Source organism: Anolis carolinensis, chromosome 2 (genome assembly GCF_035594765.1).
Source record: "Anolis carolinensis isolate JA03-04 chromosome 2, rAnoCar3.1.pri, whole genome shotgun sequence".
Taxonomy (NCBI): Eukaryota; Metazoa; Chordata; class Lepidosauria; order Squamata; family Dactyloidae; genus Anolis; species Anolis carolinensis.
In genome coordinates this window covers 262,775,620-262,798,170 of record NC_085842.1, presented here as the reverse complement: position 1 = coordinate 262,798,170, position 22,551 = coordinate 262,775,620, and the positions used below count along the sequence as shown (strand labels likewise).

Sequence of the window (22,551 nt, the reverse complement as noted above, 5' to 3'; positions counted from 1 at the left end):
CTAAGAAGAGTCTGACCATGCCTTTCTTTAACATTGTCCATGCTATGAAGATTTATATGAGGGGAAAATGTCTGTGAAATGGATAAGAATTTTTGGTGGGCTTCTTAAAATCCAGATATTGTATGGAATAAAATAGATGCGGAAAAAGCTATCAGCTAAAGAACATGGATCGCAGTCCTAGAACTTTAGAGATAGTTGTCTGTGTTGTTCTGATTTCTAGCAGTGTGATTGGAAATACACTGTTAGTTTATTGTACAAGGAGATGCATCAGTGAGCATTTGCGAACCTCATTTGTGTTTATTTTCAGTCTTGCTTATGTCCATCTCATAAACAGCTTGGTGGTGGATGTCTTAAAGATTGTTTATGCCTCTGGTGTTGGGCTGGATTCAGCTGGCTGCAAAGCTTTCATGTTCACAACAACTTCTACTACTTCTCTTGGCATATGGTTCACATTATATGTTGCTTGGCTCTATTGCTTTAAATTGTGTCGAATAGTGCATCCTCCAGTTGAAGCTCCAAGCACAAATCATCAGAAGTTTCATTTGGTCTTAGTTTTTGCTCTCTGGATTGCTGCTTTGGGGGCCTGCTCCCCACTTTTGATATATACAGGAAAGACTGAAAAGCAGAAGAAAGGAAATGAAACTTATCAGCAATTCAACAGCCTAATCTATACTGAATGCAAAACAGAATACAACAATTACCATATAGAAACTTTCTATGGAAAAATATTTTTAGTAGTGATTGATCTTCTCCCACTGCTGGTTATGCTTCTTGTTGGCCTCCGAATAATACATCTCCTTTGGGGACACAAGAAGGCAACATATGGAGATGTATGGATTGGACAGGATGCAGCTGAAAAAGAGGTCATCAGAGCATGTAAATTTGTCCTGCTCTTAATATTGTTGATCACTTCATTCTGGACTTCTTACTTTGTCCTCTTTTACTGCCTGAAACATTTTAAATCTTGCTACTTTGCACCACCGGTGTTGACACTTCTGTCTTCAGGATACTCAGCTGTCAGTCCTTATCTTCTTATGTTGATTAACTACAAAGTACAAGTGAAGGTGAGGTGTTTTTCCTGTAACGGTGAGAAGAAATCTGTTTCTCTGTCAACTGTATCCCCGTCTGTTGATGTCTCTCCATATGCTTAGTGACCAGACTGTTTCCTTCACCAAATCTGTGACTGCACTAAAAAGAGAATGTAGAAATAGAAAAAGGTTGCATATCTGTTTGCATTAGATTGTTTGTTATGTTTGTAATATAGATACTGTATAATAAAAAGGATTTACCTGCTCCTTCCCTTTCAAAAAATGTAGAAACTAGATGTAGAGATAGTCTGTATATGTGAACAAAAGATTGCATTTTAATGTAAAAATATTTTGAAATAGTTTTTCTATGGAACAGTAGAAAACTGAGGAAGCATCTACACTACATTCTACATTAACATAAAACAACAACTGAAGATAGTGAGATTAGATTATTATTTACCTCTCTGGATCTGCCTGGTGAAAAGAGGAGGTATTAGAACTACAAGGTAGACACTGTCTGTTCAGTGGTTTCCAGCAACTAGCATTGTATGGTGATACCACACATTATTTAGCACTTATGCAGGATAGCTTGTCGTTCTTTCTAGGGACTCCCTGCTAATTCTAAGATGACATCAGCTTGACGTTTCCAGACCACTTTTCAGTGGTTCTCAACCTGTGGGTCCCCAGATGTTTTGGCCTTCAACTCCCAGAAATCCTAACAGCTGGTAAAATGGCTGGGATTTCTAGAATTATAGGCCAAAACACCTGGGGATCCACAGGTTGAGAACCACTGAGATGCTATCAGCCTGTAGCTTGTTCCATTTACTAACTGCATTGTCCATCCTATGCAAACAATAACAGTGGTCGGGGCAAGACAAGGATTTATAAACACTAAAATGCTCTATAAATACAAGGTACATGTTTTGCACGGGATCACAGTTTCTTTGTAAGGACATAGTTTCATTCAACTTTGGAATGCAACAAATGATTTTACCATCTTCATTGAATTCCTACATAGTCTATCTGTTCTATGTTCCATGAGTAAAGTAATAAAGTATGCTATACTGCATTGATTGTCTGTGTTTTTAAACCTCAAATTGCATTTTTATTACAGATATAGATTAAACAATGCGACTACTTTAATAATTAATGTAGTAATAAAAAGCTGCAGTTTCCTTTCTAGATAAGTTCTTCATGTTATGAGCTATCAATTAAAGTAGTGTATTTATAGTGTGTCATAACGATTGTAGTATTGTATTTGTGATCTATCTCAGATGGCTAGTACACTTTCCCGCACTCAGATGGGCTAATGATTCTTAAGTAAGAATTGTGATATTGCAAATAAGCCAGTGAAGTTTGCCAAATTAAACTTCAGTGAGTTCAGAAGAAAACAGGGACACTATTTAAGGAGGTTGGTGGGAGAACTGTGTTTCCAGACCAAGGTACACTTGGTGGGTTTCTGTGGCTGAATGGGAATTCAACCACTGGTATTCCAGATTCCTAGTCCAACACTCAAATTACTAGGCAATACTGGCTCTATGAACATTGTTTATAACTGTTCAGTTGGCAATACTGCAGTCCGACAGTATTGTATGTCTAGTTTTGCACAAATTCTACAAGAAAATGTGACTTTGAGGAACTAAAATGTTCTGCATTAGGATTGAAATACTGGTATCTCTGAGTGTGTGTTTGTATACAGTGTTCCCTCACTACTTTGTGTTTCACTTTTCGCGGATTCGCTGTTTTGCGGGTTTTCAATAAACTCTAAAAGACTATTATAAATCATTAAAAATTACAATTTACAGTCTAAGGAAGGGAGGAAGGAAAAGCCAAAGGGAGAGAAAAGGAGCCCAAGCGGCAACAGGATGAGAAGGAGGCGATTTATCAACACATGATTGGTTGATAAAGACTTAAAATAGTGTATATATACTAAAATAATGTATAAATATTAAAATAATTACAGTGTCCCTACTTCACAGATTTTCACTTATTGCGGGTGGTCCTGGAACCTAACCCCAGTGATAAGTGAGGGAACACTGTAATGTAATGCTGAGTGTATTCAAAGATGTCACTGAGCTTTGCTTTGGGAAGCAATTAGATATGGAAATTGTGTGTGATTAAAGGGTTAAGCAATTTTCTGTTAATGCCAGTTCTCTTATGATATCAGAATCTGCCTTAATGTGAGAGCATTAATCTCCCTTGTTCAGTGTGTCTGTGCTGGGTTGGCAGCAGTTTTCTAAAATTTCAAACACTCTCTTCCAATCCTAACTGGATATATTATGAATTGAAACAAGTACCTTCTGTGTGCAAAAGTACCAGTTTCAATGTCTAAAATACCCAGTTAGGATGCTTTCATCCACTGAACCATAGCCTCCATGAGTAGTTTAGCTCTAACTTGAATTTACGTAATTCATTCCCTTTTCACATCTCCTGACCTTCATGCGATACAGATTTTCAGTCTTTACACCTACACCTTTCTTCCTAACATTGTAAAACAATAAATAAGTGGAATTCAAGAGAAAAATAAGCTGTTTCTTTTCTGTTACTACATGTGATTGTTTAGCTCTTTGAACATGTTTCCTGTTGTTTTGCAGCTGTAAATAATTTACAATTGCAGGATAAAACCAATCTTAAGGGTGATTATTCTTCTTTCAAGAAATTCCCTAGGCATTGTTTGTGGAAGTTGAAGCTTTTTGAAAATCTCAAGGCCAATTCACATAGCATGCCATGAGAAGTTTTTGCTAATATGTCTAGTTCCTGGTCCCCTGGGTCTGACATGCCCAGAGATCAATCAATCATGTGTAAACCTATTTGTTGACCTGGTTTAAATGAAATGCTGAATTATGGCTTAGCATTATGTGCATGAGCCTTAGACCTCTGCATTCTCCATTCCCTCTCTGGCATAATCACATTATCTGAAACCTTACATTTATTTTCCACTATTTCTTTATTATATTTGACTATGGGTTGTAAATTATCATTTGATAAGTGTCTTATTCTTAAGACCTCTCACTAATTTAAGTGTGGACATATTTGGATGTAATAATAAATCATAATTGATATTAACTATTTGTCTGCTGCTTAAGACATTAATTGCACAGCAAATAGATGCACCTGTTTGATGGAAACTGTGTGCATGTATCTCATATGGCTTGTCTGCAGAGGTCAGTTTATGTATCACTGACACACACAAAAACAGACTTCAACAAGTTATACTATGGCTTGTGACATAAGGTCAATAACTCTTTGATAGTTTCAAAGAGTACTTCAGGGGAAAGAAAGTATGAAGTTACTCATGGGCTTGAAGTTTGCATGTATAATGCAAAACCATAGTTTAATGTTATGCTTGGACACAGTCATTTTGTAAAGGCCCTTATTCTGTCCCATTACTTTTTATACGTCTGCATTAGACTTATGTCAATTTAACTTCTGTTATTAGTACACTCAGAAAGTTGGTTTTATAGCCAGCTTAACTGATCCAATTAAAGCTTAATTGGTGCAGCTTGAGTCACAAGGCTTACCATGAAATCTTTTAGAATGTAGCTGTTGAGTTTGAATAGAATTGCCAATATTGAAAAAAAAGCAGGGGGGAGAGGGAGAAATGGAACTTGTCATGTTTCAGTCTGTGGACAGTCTATGGATCCTAAACTAAGTACAGTAGAGTCTTGCTTATCCAACATAAACGGGCCAGCAGTACATTGGATAAGCAAAAATATTGGATAATAAGGAGGGATTAAGGAAAGGCCTTTTAAACGTCAAATTATGTTATGATTTTACAAATTAAGCACCAAAACATCATGCTTTACAATGAATTGACAGAAAAAGCAGTTCTTGTAGTAATTACTGTATTTACAAATTTAGCACCAAAACATCGCAATGTATTCTAAACATTGACTACAAAACCATTGATACTAAAATTTTGACTACAAATAAAGATAGAATTGCATAAAATAAATTTACAGTAACAACATTATCAGAAATTAAATCCATAAAAAGTTCAGTCCTGTGAAGATTTTTAAAAATCTGTGATACTTGCCATCCTAGAGAAACAGCTGTGGATCCAGGCAGGAGGGAGACTGCATTGGATGATATAGAACGTTGGATGAGTGAACATTGGATAAGCGAGCCTCTACTGTAGTTGCATGTATCCTTCTAGTACCCAAAGCCATTTTACATGGGTATGTGTTTTGTAAATAACTGTTTACTGCCCTAAGTGGCTTATGGCAAAAAAGAAGAAGCTAAGTACCTTTCCAAGCTCTGCTCGTGTCATCCAAAAATTCAGTTTTAATGACAAATTTTAAACTTCCATTCTATGTCTAACTTTTGTTTTGTGTATTTTCATATGTATCTTATGGAGATATGTTTTAATATATGTATTCTACAGAGTGTTTTTAAATGATTTTGTGTTTTGTTTATATGTCTTAGCAATGTTGTAACTTGCCTCGAGCCATGAGGAAAGGCGGGTAAGAAATATTTTTTAAAAAACAAAAGCAATAAAACGTCAATTTTCACTCAATTGGTTCAAAATTTGTGATAACCAAAAGAGGAGAAGTAACAATAATGGTTATAACAATAGTTGCAGTTCTTCTTCTAGGGCAGTAGGTCTCAACTTGTTGGTCCCCAGATGTTTTGGCCTTCAACTCCCAGAAATCCTAACAGCTGGTAAACTGGCTGGGATTTCTGGAAGACCCACAGGTTGAGAACCACTGTTCTAGAGTTTATCTTCTTCTAGGGTGGAAATAGCCAAAATAGCAATTAAATTCTGAAAATATGCACATATTTGGTGGAAAATGCTTTTTCTGATGATAGTAAGAACAAAAACCTCTGTAAAGAGCAGTCACCAACTTGTCTTCAGCAGAGTCTTCAAAACTGGAGAGTTGCGTAAGGGGAAAGCCTTCTAAGGAATGGTGTGCCCTTTGCTTCCTTTTATGTGTGCAAACCATTTTAGTAATAATTATTTTGCCAAGCAAAATACTTCAGGCTGTAAAAACACAGAACATACGGCTGTAGTGGTGTTTGTCAGTAAAAATCTTAAGCAGTGCATTTGTTATGGTCATTTAAAAAGAAAGTTTTTGTACTATGATTGAATCTGAGTAGCCTGTTGTGACTCAGCCTCAGAGTGACTCTGATGAGGATTTTTCAGGTTCAGGATGAGGGGATTCAGGTTCAGGACGAATTTCAAGATGACTCTGATGGGAAATATGGGATTCAGGTGCAGGGTGTTGCTGCTGTGGAAGATGGGGAACAGGGAGGTTTTCCCATGGGAGGAAATGGTGTTGTTCATGCTGATGTTTCCCAGGACGGGAGAGCAGCTCTCAGCCTGATAACACTAATGAGCAGTTTGGCCTTGATGATACAGCATCTCTGGACTGGGCCAACCACTTGGAATTTAGGGGGGTTCGCAAAAGTCTTAGAATACCAAATAAGAGAGAGGTCAAAAGACAAAGGAATACCTTCATGTTATGCTATTAAATCAGTCTGCTGAGAGAGGAATCTTTGTCAAAGCAACGTCTCGTTTGACTTAGAAGCAGCTCTTGCTTCCTGGATTATCCTGTAATCAAGTTCATGGGACTATGTTATGTATTAATGGAACCTTGTTTTATGCCTAAGATTTTCTTGGATTAATCTGTATAGCCTTGGTTTTGCAACAATCTTTTGGATCTTTACTTTTGCTTTTTAAGAACTATTTATTTCCTATTTCCCAATAAAATACAAAAGACTTCAACCTGTGTACAGCCTGGTGCGTTCAGCAAGGTGAAGCTATCCTGAGGTGTGACATAGCCTTCCATATTCATATAGTTACTGTAGCATATTTGTATCTGTGTGCTAGTAAGTGCACCATTAAATCATCTTCAATTTAAGATGCCCAGCTGCTCTTTCTTTGGCACTTACTCCTTTATTCTCAGTGCCATTACCAAATAGAAGAGTTATAACATGATACCACTTGGAAAGTGAAATTACTTTGTTCTTTTGCTTAGCAAAAGCTCTCAGGAAAAACAACTCAATATTGGAACTATTATGCATTAAGGACTGCCAGCTCCCAACATAATATTTTAATGACTATGTCTACCCCTTGGTAGTGCTTCTGAAATCTCATTCATAAAATTCTTCCCTACTAAGCAGCAATTGATTACATGAGAGATATCATGAGAATTTTGGCATTCTGCATTGTATGCAAGGCTATTATTAGAGCTATGGGAACCCCTGGTGGTGCAGTGGATTAAATTGCTGAGCTGCTGAACTTGCTGACCAAAAGGTCGGTGGTTTGAATCCGAGGAGCGGAGTGAGCTCCCACTGTTAGCTTCAGCTTCTGCCAAGTTAGCAGTTCGAAAACATGCAAATGTGAGTAGATAAATAGGTACCACTCTGGCGGAAAGATAATGGTGCTCCATGCAGTCAAGCCGGCCACATGACCTTGGAGGTGTCTACGGACAACGCTGGCTCTTTGGCTTAGAAATGGAGATGAGCACTAACTCCCAGAGTCGGATACCTTTACCTTCACCTATTATTAAGAGTTTCCATAAGTCCGAAATGACAGCAACAAGAATGAATGATACATAAGATTTCACAGGAATATGAAAAAAAACATGAAATGATCAGTATCACTCCCCTCCTCCCAATATTGCTTACTTCATTGGGAGAGATTTAGGAACGTGTCACTGATACTGCTTCTGCTTATTGTGATGACTTGGTATCAATTCATCTTTGACTGATGATGACCCTATGAATGAGGCACTTCCAAAAAGACCTTGCTAACAGCCCTGCTCAAGTCTTGCAAACTTTGAACTGTGGCTTCCTTGAGTGAATCAATTTTCCTGTATTGTGGTAGTCATCTTTTCCTACTGCCTTCAGCAGCAGGAACTTATTGCAATCAGACTCAGAGAGGGAAAAAGTAGAACCTCCATTTTTCAGCTTTGACAAACTCACTAGGCTCTACAAACTGAATGTTGCTTGTATTCATTCAGAACTCGATACCACACTTTCATATGAGTCTCAGGAAGTGTCGGGTGCTTCATCTGGTCAGTTTTCTGAGGATCCGTTCCAGTTGCTGAGACCTGATAATATGGACAAAGTGTTTGAATCAATTCACCCTCCACATGAAAGCTTGACTCTTGTCCTCCTTGCTTAATAAAATCTAGCAGAGCTGGATTGATAAGGTGGATCCAGGGAGGGATAAATGCCTCACTGAGCTTGCAGTGGCTGAACAACTTCAGAGGTTATTGGAGGAAACTAATTATTTAGACCCATTTCACTCTATAATCAGCCCTCCACATTTGTGGGTTTGATTTTTCTGGATTTGATTATTCATGGATTTGATTAAAATGTTATCTCTAGGAATGTTTACATCCTCCAGTACAATTCTATGGTCAGTGGGAGTTCTAAAATAGCCATGGTTTTATTCATGTTTTTCACTTCCAAGTGGGTACTGTGCCCCTAACCCTAGCAAATGTGGAAGGCTGACTATAGTTTCAGATCACTGAAATGGCCTTAATTACTCTGATTCATTACTTGTTCTTGGTAAAAGACAAGTCTTGGATGTTACCCTGTTGATGTTTTTGGATTCCTCTTCAGTTCTTGAAATCATTTACCATGGAATTTACCAGATTGACTTCATCAGATGGGAGTAGGAGGTGCTGTGTTCTAGTGGTGCTCTTCCTTTTTGCTGTCTTGGAAAATAGCATTGAGTGGTTCCCATTCAGCCCTGTGGCATTATACTGTGAGGTGCAATCGGATTCTGTCTTCTCCTCCATGCAAGGATCCCAGGAACAGGGGCTCAGACGACAAAGACGACACGGGGCTCCCTATGAGGGTGTGTTAGAGGGCTAAGCCTTCCTGAAATGATGAAGTTCCAAGGATCAGGACCATCAAGGCAACAATGTTGTTGAGCCTCAGTCAGAAATGTCCTAGTTTATACCCATATTTCCATATACTTAATGGAATTTTATAGATTTTCCCTTTCCTTGATAAACAAATTTAAACAATATTACAGTTTTTCATTTTTCATTTTGTCATTGTATTTGGGGTAGTTATATTGTTAATCACCTGGTGTATTATTATTATTATTATTATTATTATTATTATTATTATTATTGTGTAATTCATTTTGCGGGTTTCCTGTTCTGTAAACAGGATTCATGTAAGCACATAAAAATCAAAATGACTTTCCTGCCAGTCCGCAGTCCCTGTACCTTAGAAAAGGTTCTGGGGATCAGCTCCTATGATGTTCAGCTCCTGTGTAAAGTTATTGGGAAAGTTTTTTAATCTTCAACCCTTTTAAATATTTTTATTATTTTATTGTTGACATTGGGTTGGTCTAATATTATGCTACCCTGAAATCTTTGTATAGGTGGCAGGGTATGGGTATTCAAATAATTTAAACAAATAAACAAACCAACAATATATTGTTTCCAGTTTGTGGGCCATTGCTCTGTTTTACAGATTTGTTGTTATATTTTTATTATAATATGAATTGAAAGGATTCAATCTCCAAAATTTCTTGAAACAACTCTGTCCCTGGTGATTTATGTCTTTGAGTGAAACCTCCATTCTACTTTTTAAACTATAGACTTTTTGCAAAAGGTTTTTCCTTGAAGAAATCTGTCATCCTTTCATCTCTTTAATATAAATCTTCAGAGTGTTGCTTTCTTATGCTATTGGTTGTAACCTGATTATATAATGTATTCCCCTGTTGGTCACAATAGCATCCCTAAGGTAAGGTAAAGGTTTCCCCTGACATTAAGCCTAGTCGTGTCGGACTCTGGGAGGTTGGTGCTCATCTCCTTTTCTAAGCCGAAGAGCCAGCATTGTCCATAGACACTTTCAAGGTCATGTGGCCGACATGACTATGTGGAACGCCTTTACCTTCCCGCCTGAGCAGTACCTATTGATCTACTCACTTATGCAGGTTTTTGAACTGCTAGGTTGGCAGATGCTGTGGCTAACAGCGGGAGCTCCCCCCGCTCCCCGGATTTGAAGCGCCAATCTTTCAGTCTGCAAGTTTGGCAACTCAGCAATTTAACCCTCTCTACTCTTGATTTAAATTTCCCTTTTGGTCAGAATTTTTGGAAGAAGTCTCTTGTCCTTCCTTTTGTGCTGTCTACTTTTGTGTTTTTTTGAATTGGTTAACATAATAGTTCTCTTGTCTAAGGATGCAAATCACTTAACAGTTGAATTTTTATATTATTGCCCTATTTTTATTACCTTTCAGTTTTGTTTCTTCTCTATTCTTATTTTGAAGAGTTTCATCAGTCACCCATTTCTTGTTGACTACAGACATTCTTTCCTGATAGCATCCCTGGTTTCAGTCCAGGGTTCTGGTTCCCTGTAGATTCGGTATTCTAGTGAACATTTGTTCATTACATGGCTTTTAAATTCTCCGCTGGTGTCGTTTAAATTGTATTTTGTCATCATGACTAATTCAATATACTTCTGTAACTTTACCTCATTTTTGATATTAGCAGTTTCATGCTGTGTGTCACAATAGATTCCCCGGGTCTCTCTTCTTTCCAAGTATGTTTGCATTAGAAAAGAAGAGATGGCTGCTCTACACTCTGCAATTGCTAAAAACTGCAATTGTGAATTACACCACTTCATATGCATGAACATTGAGCCAGAACATCACTCTGAGAATACAAATGAGCCTTTCCCAAATGGTCGCCAAGACTGCTCACCAAGAATCCTGTTATTTTGCTGTTTTCTTAGTGAGCTGAGGGGAGTTGTACCTTCACTACATTTAAGTGACCTTTGTTAATTTTTCTCCTCTCCTTTTCTCTCTTCAACAGACATTTATTATTCAACTAAGCCAATGAAGATGTGCATAGAAGAATAATGGAAGCCCCTGAATATCTTGATCTGGATGAAATAGATTTTAGTGATGATATATCTGTAAGTATGAGGTTTTACTTTTTATTTCTTTGCATAATGAAAGGTGGTAATTTCCTTTCTGTTTTGTTTTTAGTTTTAAATATTCCAAAAATTTTCCCACAAGAAAAAAGAAAGGAAATAAAATCTATTGAAATTGAGATTGCACTCTCTGAATGCAAGGCTTGATTTGTTGGCTTTGCAAAACAGAGCTTGGAAAAGTTACATGTTACTTTACATGTTGGCTGATGAATTCAGCAAGCTATAGTCCAAAAGACTAATGTCTCTAAGTTCTGTTAAAAATTAGGCCCACCCCCCTATTGTGAAGGTATGAATTTAAAAATTACAGTCATCCATATAATGCAATGTCGGGTTCGAGATATTACTCTCATTTTTTTAAACAAAAACCCACATCATTTCAAAATTCTATATCCTTTTCAAGATCAGAACTAGAACATTTTGGTTATCATAAATTTCCTACTGAAACCAAATAGGCCTCTCTGGTCACTGATTTCCCTTCTTGGAAGAACATATGGAAGCACTCACCATATAAGTCAAAGTCATCATATGAGGCTTTGCACTCCTATCTCACATAGCAAGGAGATGGCTCCGATCCATTTGGTGAGCACTTTCCCCACATTGTTGCAATATCTACTTTAACCCTTAATTTTTACCACATGGACCTTTCTGATGGTAACAACATGGCAAACTTAACACATATCATGGCACTTAGTCTCAGACAGTCAAAATCAGACAGAATCTGCAGGAAATCTACATAAAGTAAGTATTGAATGAATTAGATGGAGCTATTACAATAACTAAACCAGGCAGTGTTTGTGGCCTAAATCCAGCTGTTAGTCCCAATGTGATTGGCCACCATGAAAATGATGCGAATTACATACGTAAATGCCAATTCCCTATTCAACCATGGATTTTATGGGTCTACAGAAACTGGGACTAGCAACTGGATTTAAGGTTATACAGTATTTGCATTCATCTAGTTAACACTGGAAAAAATTAAGGAATAGAATGGAATTGCACCCCGAACAAACAATAGCCTCATAAACTGTACTGCTGTTGTTACATTTCCCTATTTTATGTCCTCCTATTTCAGAAAACCTCCAGGACTCCACAACAGTTAGTTCTGAGAGCTCATTGCAGCCCTCTAAGGAGAGTTAGGAATCTGTTTAAACAAGCGGTATGCCAGGAGAATCTAAATACAGTAATCAATTGAGATTCCATTATTAAAAAGCCATCATACTATGTTGCATACTTTGCAATCCTTACAGAAGTAATGATGCGGCTTATTTTAATGTCCCTAATGAGATCACGACTATAGGTTATTCTCTCTTATGAATACCAATAAAAGTTCCCAACCAAATATGTATTAAATGCCCAATTAGTGAGGGAATTAGACATAAGATTTTTGAATATATGTTTTGATTCTGGGTTTTATAGAAACATTGTTCATTGTTTAAAGAAAAATCTCTAGTGATTATATTCCCATAAAACAGACCTAAATCTCTGATTCTGTTATGCAGATTTTCTAATGGAGCAAGAGTAAAATAAGGACTGTGCATTCATTAGACAGTGATCCAATCCCACCATGCCAATATATTCAGGGCTACAGTGTTTTTATCACTATAGGGTATACCGACATGTGCCAGAAACCATTTCTAGTCTCGGTTTTATAGCACCATAAAACAAAGGCACTAACCTCCTCTTGCCTTTTCCATTGTGCTTTAATGATGAACTTTGCTGTCAGATCCAGAAACACGTAGCACAATTCTCAGTGCTACTAATGGATGCTGTAAAATGTAGCTGACCAATTTGAATTAAAGAAATTGCTCAACTCATAGGAAAATGTATTAGTCTTAATTCTTAACTGCCATGGTCACAGGGAGGATTGGTTTCTTGTAAATGTAGTCATGTGTTCTACTGAAGTCTATCTTGCAGGTTTTGAACACAAGTAGAAAAATTAAGATGATTTTTATCAAAATATAAAAGTGATATGTTTTGATTTTATAACGTATCATTTTATATAATGTAGCACAATTACCGTCTTAATCAAAGTTCTGCAAATAAATTTTATTCTACTCAAATTCTATTGAGTGAACATTATTTTGAGATACACAAGTAGGTTTCTACAATGGAATGTTAGATAAAAAATACTTATGTTGTAATGACAATTTGCCTAATTTCTTTGTATTTTCTGAATAAATATATCAACCATTATATTTTGATAACTACTTGTTAAAATACTCTGTAGAATACACGTATTGATATTAAAACATATTTCCACAAAATACACATTAAAATATACAAACAAAAGTTAGATATAAAGTGGAAGTTTAATAAGGATAAATAGCCACAAGTTTTTTCCAGCTACTCTCTTCAAAAGTCATTTTATAAATCCTAAAAGAGTAGCTGGACCTGATGAATCTATTGGAAAAATATTCTATATTGCAGATACCATCAGTGGAAAGGTTCTAAACCTCTCAATTCATGGTCTGCAGGATCAAAAATATTGCCCCAGGTGCACAGAGAATATTTGGATTAAAGTGACATCAAACAATATTAGCTAAAGTCGCACATTGTTCCAAATTCTCCCCCAGAATCTGGAATAAACCATAATTTTGGGCCTGTAAACAGTTGTGCCAGTTCCAAGATGGAACCTGGCACAATTGTTTACATAGCATCTCATGTCCACCAGGCTCAGCTTGCCCAGGGACATGAAATGACACTCACTGTCCCCTCCTGTTCTCCTTGTTGCAGCAGCCAGTGGGTGTGACATGGGTCATGTCAGTCCCTTGTTGCTTGGAATGACACTACCCAGAGCCATGAGGTGATCAAAGGAGGGAGGGGTAGAGGAGGGGATGGTTCCTTCTCTTCTCCCTCCTATGTTGCTCTGGTGCCCCTGCTGACATCACTCCAGGTGATGAATGATCTACACGCCCCATGTCATGCTGGCGTACTGTCTTGATGAAAAGAACAGGTAGGGACAGTAAAGATAGTCACCCAAGGGTGCGTTTGCCATAATGGCCTTAGGTTGAGTGGCCATTGTAGAACTGCCCATGTTCAGTTGCCATGCTGTTGCTTTTCTGTCATTCAATTTGCTCAGTTTATCCCAGAACCACCTCCACCAGGAGATACTAGATGAACTATCATTCATAAAGTGTGGGGGGCAGAGCCGGTCCAACAATGAGGCAAATTAAGCGGTAGTTTCGGGCGCAAAACATACGGGGGAGCAGTCGAGACTGCTTTTTCTGTTGATTTGTTGGAAAACATGATGTTTTGGTGCTTAATTTGTAAAATCTTAATCTAATTTGATGTTTAATAGGCTTTTCCTTAATCTCTCCTTATTATCCAACATTTTCATTTATCCAATGCTTTTATTTTTCAGTGATTGGTTTGGGGGGGGGGAATTCTGTTCGCCTACACTTGAAAAATACCTAGGGCCGGCTCTGGTGGGGGGGCTGTTACTTCAGCAAAGGACTATGTGCAACTGAAGTCTGACGAAGACTAAGTACACAGAACTTTCAGAGCCTCTACCTTTTTCTTTGGAGGCTAGTTTTAGCTCTTGAAGAACCCACTGGTACCCACAGTTATCCATAGTTTCTTTTGTCACTCTCATAATTCTGTGTGTCCAATAGACAAGTAAAGCTGAGTTTGTGGGGAGGGCTCAGACCTGGACATGATCCTAACATACTAAATACTGAATACAGTAAATGGTAGTTTGAACAGGGAAGTAATATCCTAAACTGGCCATGTTTTCAGTACATAGACCTTTCTCTGTATAGACCCACCCCTTGTTCTTTCAGTAATGACATACCAAGGTCCACCAAGTTCTCCTGTAACAATGATATTTAGTATCCCATCCCATAATAAGATGAAGCTGATACTGCAAAGTACTTTTTTAAACTTAGCTGCAAGACTAATCAGTAGCCACTCTCAAAGGAACAGGATAGAAGCCAGGGAATGAAAGTAAGTGAAGAGTTGTTAGTAGTCTGGGAAAGAATTCAGTAATGTTCTGTCTTGGCAGCTTAATAGTTTTTCTCAACTGAAACCTTTTCATTGTATTGACAGAAATGGCAGAAATTCTAAGTGTGCATATTTTGTTTGGGGACAGAAGTTGAGCAGGAGGAAGTCTGCTAATGCAATCAAGCACACACCATTAAAAGCACAATCAAATTTATAGCATGTTTAATAGGTTTTTTTCCTCAAGATCCAAATATATATTAAAATAGAATGGTTTATCCTTCCAGGAGGAAATAATATATAGAGGAAAAATTTTGGCCTAAGAAAACATTCCAATGAAGTAGTTAAAGGAGCTACTGCTAATTGAATTGCCAATTGTGTAACACTTTAACCTGCATTACCTGACTTTCCAGAAGTTAGTATTTCTATTGTTGCATTTTTATTGTATTAACTGCTTTGTTTACTCAATAAGCAACATATACAAATAAGGAAAATCAACAGCTAGGAAACAGTATTTTTGTAAATTTTAAAAGGGTCCCAAAATGTTGTTATGTAAAAGGCTTATTTAAACTCCTTCACTTACTGACATGCAGTTATTTGAACAGCTGGAAAACACGATGGGGATCCAAATTTAATTGTGTGTTCCACTCTAGTAAATATAATGAATCAATGAGAACTTGATGAGTCAACACTCATAGACTTAATAGATGTATGCGAGTTGGGACCAACAACTTCGATAGGTAAAGTAGTATCACAGTTAGGGTTGACAAGTTGTATATGGACTCTTTAACTTGACTTCCTTCCTAACATGGCTCTAGTTTCTTTAATGCAAAGTAAACAAGAGAGGGCATGGAAGTGCTGGTGACAAGAACAAAGAAGGGTGAGAGAGTCAATCTATTCTCTCCTTTGCCTGCATTATGCCAAATCAGCTTCTTGTATTATATAATGGCCACAGAGCTGATTTGGCCTCCGTGAGGCTTAAAGTGCCAGTAAAGATGCACCCTATGGGAGTTGTAGTTTTACAAGGCTTTTCGCTTTCTCTGTCCAACAGTACTCATGCTTCACCAAACTGCAGCTCCCAGGATTCCATAGCATTGTACTGTGGCAATTAAAGTGGGGTCAAACTGCATTCGTTCTATAGTGTAGCTGCACCCTAAGTTTCAGCTAGGGAAGAAACTAATGACCTCGTCAGAAAGGAGAAAAGAGAGGGGCAGCGGGGCAAACCTGTCACCCCGCATGCATTTCCTTCTCGGCGATGCTTTTCCCATCATATGGGGGAAGCATTGCCCGAGTGCTGAGAATCCATGCTGGTTCCATTGGAGCCAGCACAACATGGGAAGCCTCTTGTATTGAGAATGAAGCCTCCAGAGATGCTTTCACCCTGGTTGGGGGCAGGGCCTCAGGGGCAGGATTCTGGTCCTGAGAGTTGTGGACTCTGCTTAGGATGATAAGGCAGACAGCGATACTTTGACATAAAAGTTTAATTTGTTCTGTGACTGAGCTCTTAACTCAAAATACTCTTAACCCAAAGCAAATTTTACCATTGAAATGCTATTAATCCATTCTGGCCCCGTGAAACACCTCCCTCAATTTTTGTCATGTGTTTTTAAATAAGGAAATATACTTTATTAATAACAAGTGATGTATAAATATATGCACATTCACATGGAACAATAAAAATATCCATTTAAAAATAAAGTTGTTGCAAGGAGACACATTTCAAGCAACAAAATGTTTGTTAGTCAGTTTAATATAAAGGCAAAACTTGCGCATTCACATGGAACAATAAAAAAAAGAAAAATCAACTTTAAAATGGTAGAGGCACAAAGTTGTGGCAAGGAAGCACAAAAGTGAAGAAGCAAAAGCATAATTTACTTCTTACTGTACTCATTCCAGCCTCCTTCCCTCTCCTGCTCTCTCTCCTTCTCTCTCTTCATGAAGCCAAACATACCAGGAATAAAAACCACACAAAATCAACTAATGCAAAGTTCCTCAAAGCGAACAAGGGCAAAGCAGACAGCAATCTCCCAAAGCGCACAAAAACATGAGGCACAGAGACTTCTCCCGTGAAGCCCTAACTCCCTGTACTCTCATGCTAGCACTCCCTATCACACTAGCACTCCCTCTGGCACTAGCTCCTAACTCAAAGCACTGCTCTTATGTCAAAGTGAAACCCAGGCCTAGTAACAGCTCTAACTCAAAATGTTCTTAAGTTGGGATGCTCTTGAGTACAAGTTCCACTATACCATTTTTGTGTTTCCACTACATAAATAAAAATCTGTTTCCTAGAACAGTTCCTGTTCTTAGGCAAAAAGTTGTTGATGGATGGAAAACAGAAGTGCAGAAAACCTAGACAATCTGTATTAATACGTGTATTTATAAGTAATATAAAAGTTAACAGAAGCCAATACATGGCTGCTTAGGTTAATATTGCAACTAGTCACCTAAGTCAGACATAGACTCATTCACAGGCATATTATCATGCTAGTTTTCATTTGTGTTTGACATACAGTTGGCAAATTGTCAGTTAAACAAAACCTCTTATAGGACAGATTTTCTGTTATGTGGGAAACTACTGTGGTTTCTTGGCAATTTAATTTTGCCTGACACAGCTAAATATACCCCTTATTTTGGGAATATAGTATCCTTGTATAAACTTTAAAATAGAATAATATTCTATTTTTGCTTTTAGTATGTTTTTTTCCCTTTGGCTTTTGGATAATTCTTGCTAGAGTGCAAAAAAGAGTTAAAGGCAAAATGAGTACTTCTGGCTGTTAGATAAACATTGGCATAAGTGTGTACAGTTCAATTACTGAGCTATAGTGACCAGTGTATACTTGGGATCCATCTGCTGACTAGTTACAGCAAGAATGAAGAAGGTGTGTTTTACAGACTGCATGAGACCCCTACTCTTATGTTCCTCAAACCTGCTTCCCACTAGTTTACTCAAGTTCACAATTTGGGGGTTATTTTTTCTTGATAACCACACAAATGATATCTCATATTATCTCCAAATCCAACCATGTTCAAAATGATGACTGGAAGCGATGCAATGTAATTTCTGATTGGCATTTTAGGAAGGGCAGATGAAAATGGAAATATTGGGCAAGTATTTTCTCATGCAGTAGGAACTTGCTCTCCTCCTGTAATTGCCCAACTCTGGGTTAGACATTTCGGCAAAAGCCCCACCACACCAGAAGATCTGACACACAATGCCAGCCAGCCAGGCTGCTGCTGCCATGACAGACAGTCCATCAAAACACCTCAGTTTGCAACACCAGGATAGTATGACAGTGAATCTATTCTGCTGATGGATGGCTGAAACAGGATGAGACATATGGGCAAACAGTGGAAGAACCCACTTGAACAATACCCTATAACCTTTCTGTCCATTATAACACACCCTGTGATGCTCCAAAGTGCCGTGCAAGGAAGCAAGAGGAGGACAACTCACATGAGACTGCTTTGCCCATTGGGGTGGGCAGAATGCCAAATATCCGCTTTGTTTGTATTTACGAAATTTGGGCACCCCCATTGAATTTCTCTACAATGATACAAAATAAAGCACACACTGCACTTTGCAGAATTGAATTATACCTTTAAAACCAATAGAAAGGAAATGTTCTGTATTATCCAACGCAGTCTTCCTTTTAGAAGTCAATGTTTTTGTAGTCAATGTTTTCAATCCATTGCAAAGTTTTGGTGCTAAATTCATAAATACAGTAATTACTCCATAACGTTACCATGTATTGAACTGCTTTTTCTGTTGATTTGTTGTAAAACATGATATTTTGGTGCTCAATTTGTAAAATCATAACGTAATTTGACGTTTAATAGGCTTTTCCTTAATCCCACATTATTCAATGTTCTGCTGACCCGTTTATGTTGGATAAGTGAGGCTCTATTGTACTACAAATTGCCCCACAATATGGGAAAGGAATGAAAAGGTTGATTTGGTTGGTCAGTGGTACTAGACTAGAATTTTTCTTTTCACTTGACCCAAAAATGTATGTTTGCTTGTTGTTTGCATTAATATTGTCTCTGCAGCAAAAGCAAACAGCAGCAGCACCCACTGCTCCACTTGGGATTTTAGAAAATAAAGCCCTATACTTTGCAGAATTGGATTATAGTTTTAAAACCAATAGAAAGAAAAGCAAGAAGACTAGACTAGAATTAAAATAGAATTAAAATAGACTAGAAAATAAAGAAAGCAGTTTATAGAAAGAAATCCAAAGGAGAAAAGAATTGAAACCCCCCAAAAATGAATCCTAAACGGAAACCCCACCTTCCTACATGCAAAGATACTAAACTCAGCTGTGGTGATCCTAAAAGGAATCCTAAATTAGGCAAACTAAACTTGCACGGCACAGGCAAAAGCATTTGAGAACAGACAAATTCAACTTCTAGCTCCTATACTACCCTCGATCTTCCTCCCAGCTCTCTCCTAGCTCGCCCACACAATAGCAGCAAAGGCAACGTGACTCCTGCATTTAAAGGAAATGTAAGCACGCCTCCTCCCTTCCCCTCTCCCTCAGTTCTGATATGCTGAGGAGAGCATAAGACATACTAAATTTGGCTGCGCCACCCAGGAGAGTTTGCTTGCACTGAAAAAGAAGCTGACTCACTGCAACTTACGAAAAGTAACAAATTTCTTATGAAAATTTCTGTTTTAATTTATATTGGGGAGGGGCAGTGCTGTCTTTGTAAAGCGGGTCGTAAGTATGGATTTTCCAAAACACTTATGACTTATGACCCATGTCCGAATTTTTGCAAAGCCCAATAGGCCGTATCATGTTGCCAGAACAAAGGATATGATGCAAGCCAGCACTTCATCACAGAACATCACCACCATTGTATAACCTGAATAGGGAGACTGTAACTCACATAAGTAGTATGGCATGGAGCTGTATCTATCTGGCCATATAGATAGCCAACAAGAAGTAACTTTGATAACAAGAGGAAAGGACACTATAACTGCTGCTATTCTTTCTTGAGCCACAGTTTTCAAACCAAAGGAACCTGTTGAAATGACTAGCTTGCAAAGCCATATCTTTGTTTTTTAGGATCATCTCTGTCACAGATTCTGTTCGACAAATCTTTTGATATTTGCTTCTTTGGTGCTAGAAAGTACTTAGAGAAGGATTTATTTTTCCCCTCCCAATATGGTCTAGATCCATATAGCCTCAGGGTAAAGTACTGAAACAGGTGACGCAAGACCTTACAATATATAGGAACTGTGGTCCTCCTTTTCCTCCCCACTCAGCTGCCTTGTACTATGAGGTTCCAGGTCCAGCATGATGGACATTATCTGCTTTGAAATGGAATATATGGTAGTGTGGACTTAGATAACCCAGTTCAAAGCAGATACTGTGGGATTTTTTATCATGATATTCTGGGTTATATGGCTGTGTGGAAGAGGCAGTTGATGGGTGCAGTATGGAGAGAAAGGCAGCAAGTTAGTTAGGAAGAGTCAACCTATCAAGGAGGGGATTGGATTGGCCACATAGGTTTCCAAGGACAGGAGATACCCCAGAAGGATGGCCCATGGTCTACATTGCACTTCTTCTGCTTGGCTTATATGTAGCTGGAAATAAAAGAGACCCTTCTTATTTTTCCCAAAGTGGATTCAAACCTAGAACTCACTGCCTAAAAATCATGAACTTTTCATGTGGCTGGGTTTTCTCTTATTGCCCCTGTGCTCCTGGCCACTGTGCTTCATTGCTGATGTTGGGAACATGAGAGAGAGCAAGTGACCCATGTTGTGTTTTATAACCCTCTCTATGCAGGCCCATTCTCATGTTGAACGCTTAACTGGTAATTTTAACCAATTTACCAGGGCACAGGAAATACTTTTAAAATTGCATTCTTAAAATCACAGAGTGATTTCTATGTCCATTCCTTGTGTAACAAATTAGTTATACTCTGGAACAACACAGTTCCAAAGTGGTACTCTTCATTTGAGGTGCACTGGCAACCTCCATAAAAATGAAAGTTACTGGTCTGCCATGTTTTTTAAGTACTGACCTGATGTTTCTGAATGAAACATCATTTCTAAAGCAATGGAAAGGGGTGTGGCAGCCTAGAGCGATAGCCGTTTGTAGCTCAGATGCCAGAAGTAGTAGCAGACCATTCTGTTGCAAAAAAAAAAAAAAATGTGCGCACACGCCATACTGCCATCTGTTAAGAAAAGTCCATGTGGAGAAAAAAATAGAATTTATCTTGGCCCATGACAAACATTTCCTTTCACGGTTTTTAACATTTTGAGGGGGAAGTGTAAAAAAACAAATCTCTATATATTTTTTATTGAATGTATGTTGTATGCTGCTATGTCTAAATGATTAGGAAATTTATTTGGGTGGCAGCTTTTTCAATCCATGCAAAAGACTGAGAAAGGATTTCAATCTCCTGCATCATTAGAAAGTGTGTGCACGCGCGTGTGTGTACCTTTTCAAACTACACATTTGCAACTTGATGATTCCTATTTTCAGTACCATGACTACATATTATGGAATCAAGGATTTTGTAGCTTTGTGAGGCACTATAACTCTCTGCCTGAGAGGTTTGGATACCTCTCCCTAAATTGCAAATCCTGATTTTCGATAGATGCTGCTATGGCAGGAAAAGTAGAGTCATAGTGTTATAATTGTGGACTGTGAAAATAACCTTAGCCGTAACTCCTTGCCTCAAGTGGATTGTACACACTATGTGCAGGCATCCTCACTTGGGAGGTGTTTCAGTGCTATATCATGTTTTCTCTGTTTCCTCCTTTTCATGTGCTCTGGTTATAAAACAATGATTCTATTGAATTGTTAAATTATAACTGCAGAAAAGATCGTTGGAAGTCACTTTCCTTTTTTATGTTTTTACAACATGACCCCTCCCCCTCCGCATGCATGGTTTAACTTACCTATGTCTCTCACAAAAATACCTCTTCCTCCCAAAACTGTTTTGGAACATCATCACTGTAGAATCTATGCAGTTTGACACCATTTTACCTGACATGACTCAGTAATCTGGAATCATGGGAGTTGTAGTTTGGCAAGTCACCACTACTCTTTGGTAGAAAAGACTAAACACTTTGGAGAACTACAACTTCCACAGATAAGGTGGTGTCAAACTGCACTAATTCTACAGTGTAGATGCCCCATATGTCCTTCAGTGTGATTCTACAGTATGCTTCCAACCCAGTTATAATCAAAGCATAAGGTTTGCTTTCGTCTACAGTATGTGTGTGTGTTTATCATGCAATGCATCCCCCACATAAAGTATAGTGGTACGTGTGGGATATTTTCTGTTTAACTTTTGGATTGTTTAGCTTTTAGTTGGTAATTTGTTGTTGGTGTTTGTTGCAAGTGTTATTCAATTTGTATTTTATGTAGTTCTTATCTAATTTAAAAATTAGCTTCAAATAAAATAGTAATTCTGATGAGTTTAAGGAGACATATTGATTGATTGATTGATTGATTGATTGCCTTACCTTTCCTGAACCTAGGACCCCAGGACCATTCGCTGCACAAAGTAGAGTATAAATAAAAAATGACTATTTTCAAAATGTTTTTAAAATAAATTATTCTATTTAAATTCTCACTTATTTAATGCATTTAAGACATAACAAATGAGAATAAAGATAACACACATACATACACACACATTACAAGACGCAGCAGGAAGTATTTGTCAGCAG

General features: G+C 37.8%; 2 protein-coding genes across 5 annotated transcripts in view; both read left to right on the top strand.

Annotated features, from left to right (window-relative positions):
- Positions 1 to 22,551, top strand: part of sncaip (synuclein alpha interacting protein) — a 140,069-nt gene that overhangs the window by 70,317 nt on the left and 47,201 nt on the right. For all 4 annotated transcript variants that reach the window (XM_008114055.3, XM_062972149.1, XM_062972151.1 and 1 more), the window contains one exon: positions 10,811 to 10,913. In XM_008114055.3, the coding sequence (XP_008112262.2) occupies positions 10,857 to 10,913 (57 nt within the window). In that variant the 5' untranslated portion in view covers positions 10,811 to 10,856. The remainder of the gene's footprint in view (positions 1 to 10,810; positions 10,914 to 22,551) is intronic.
- Positions 165 to 1,151, top strand: ancv1r (ancient vomeronasal 1 receptor). Its single transcript, NM_001367936.1, is given in 1 exon segment — positions 165 to 1,151. A coding segment is annotated over 1 exon segment (987 nt).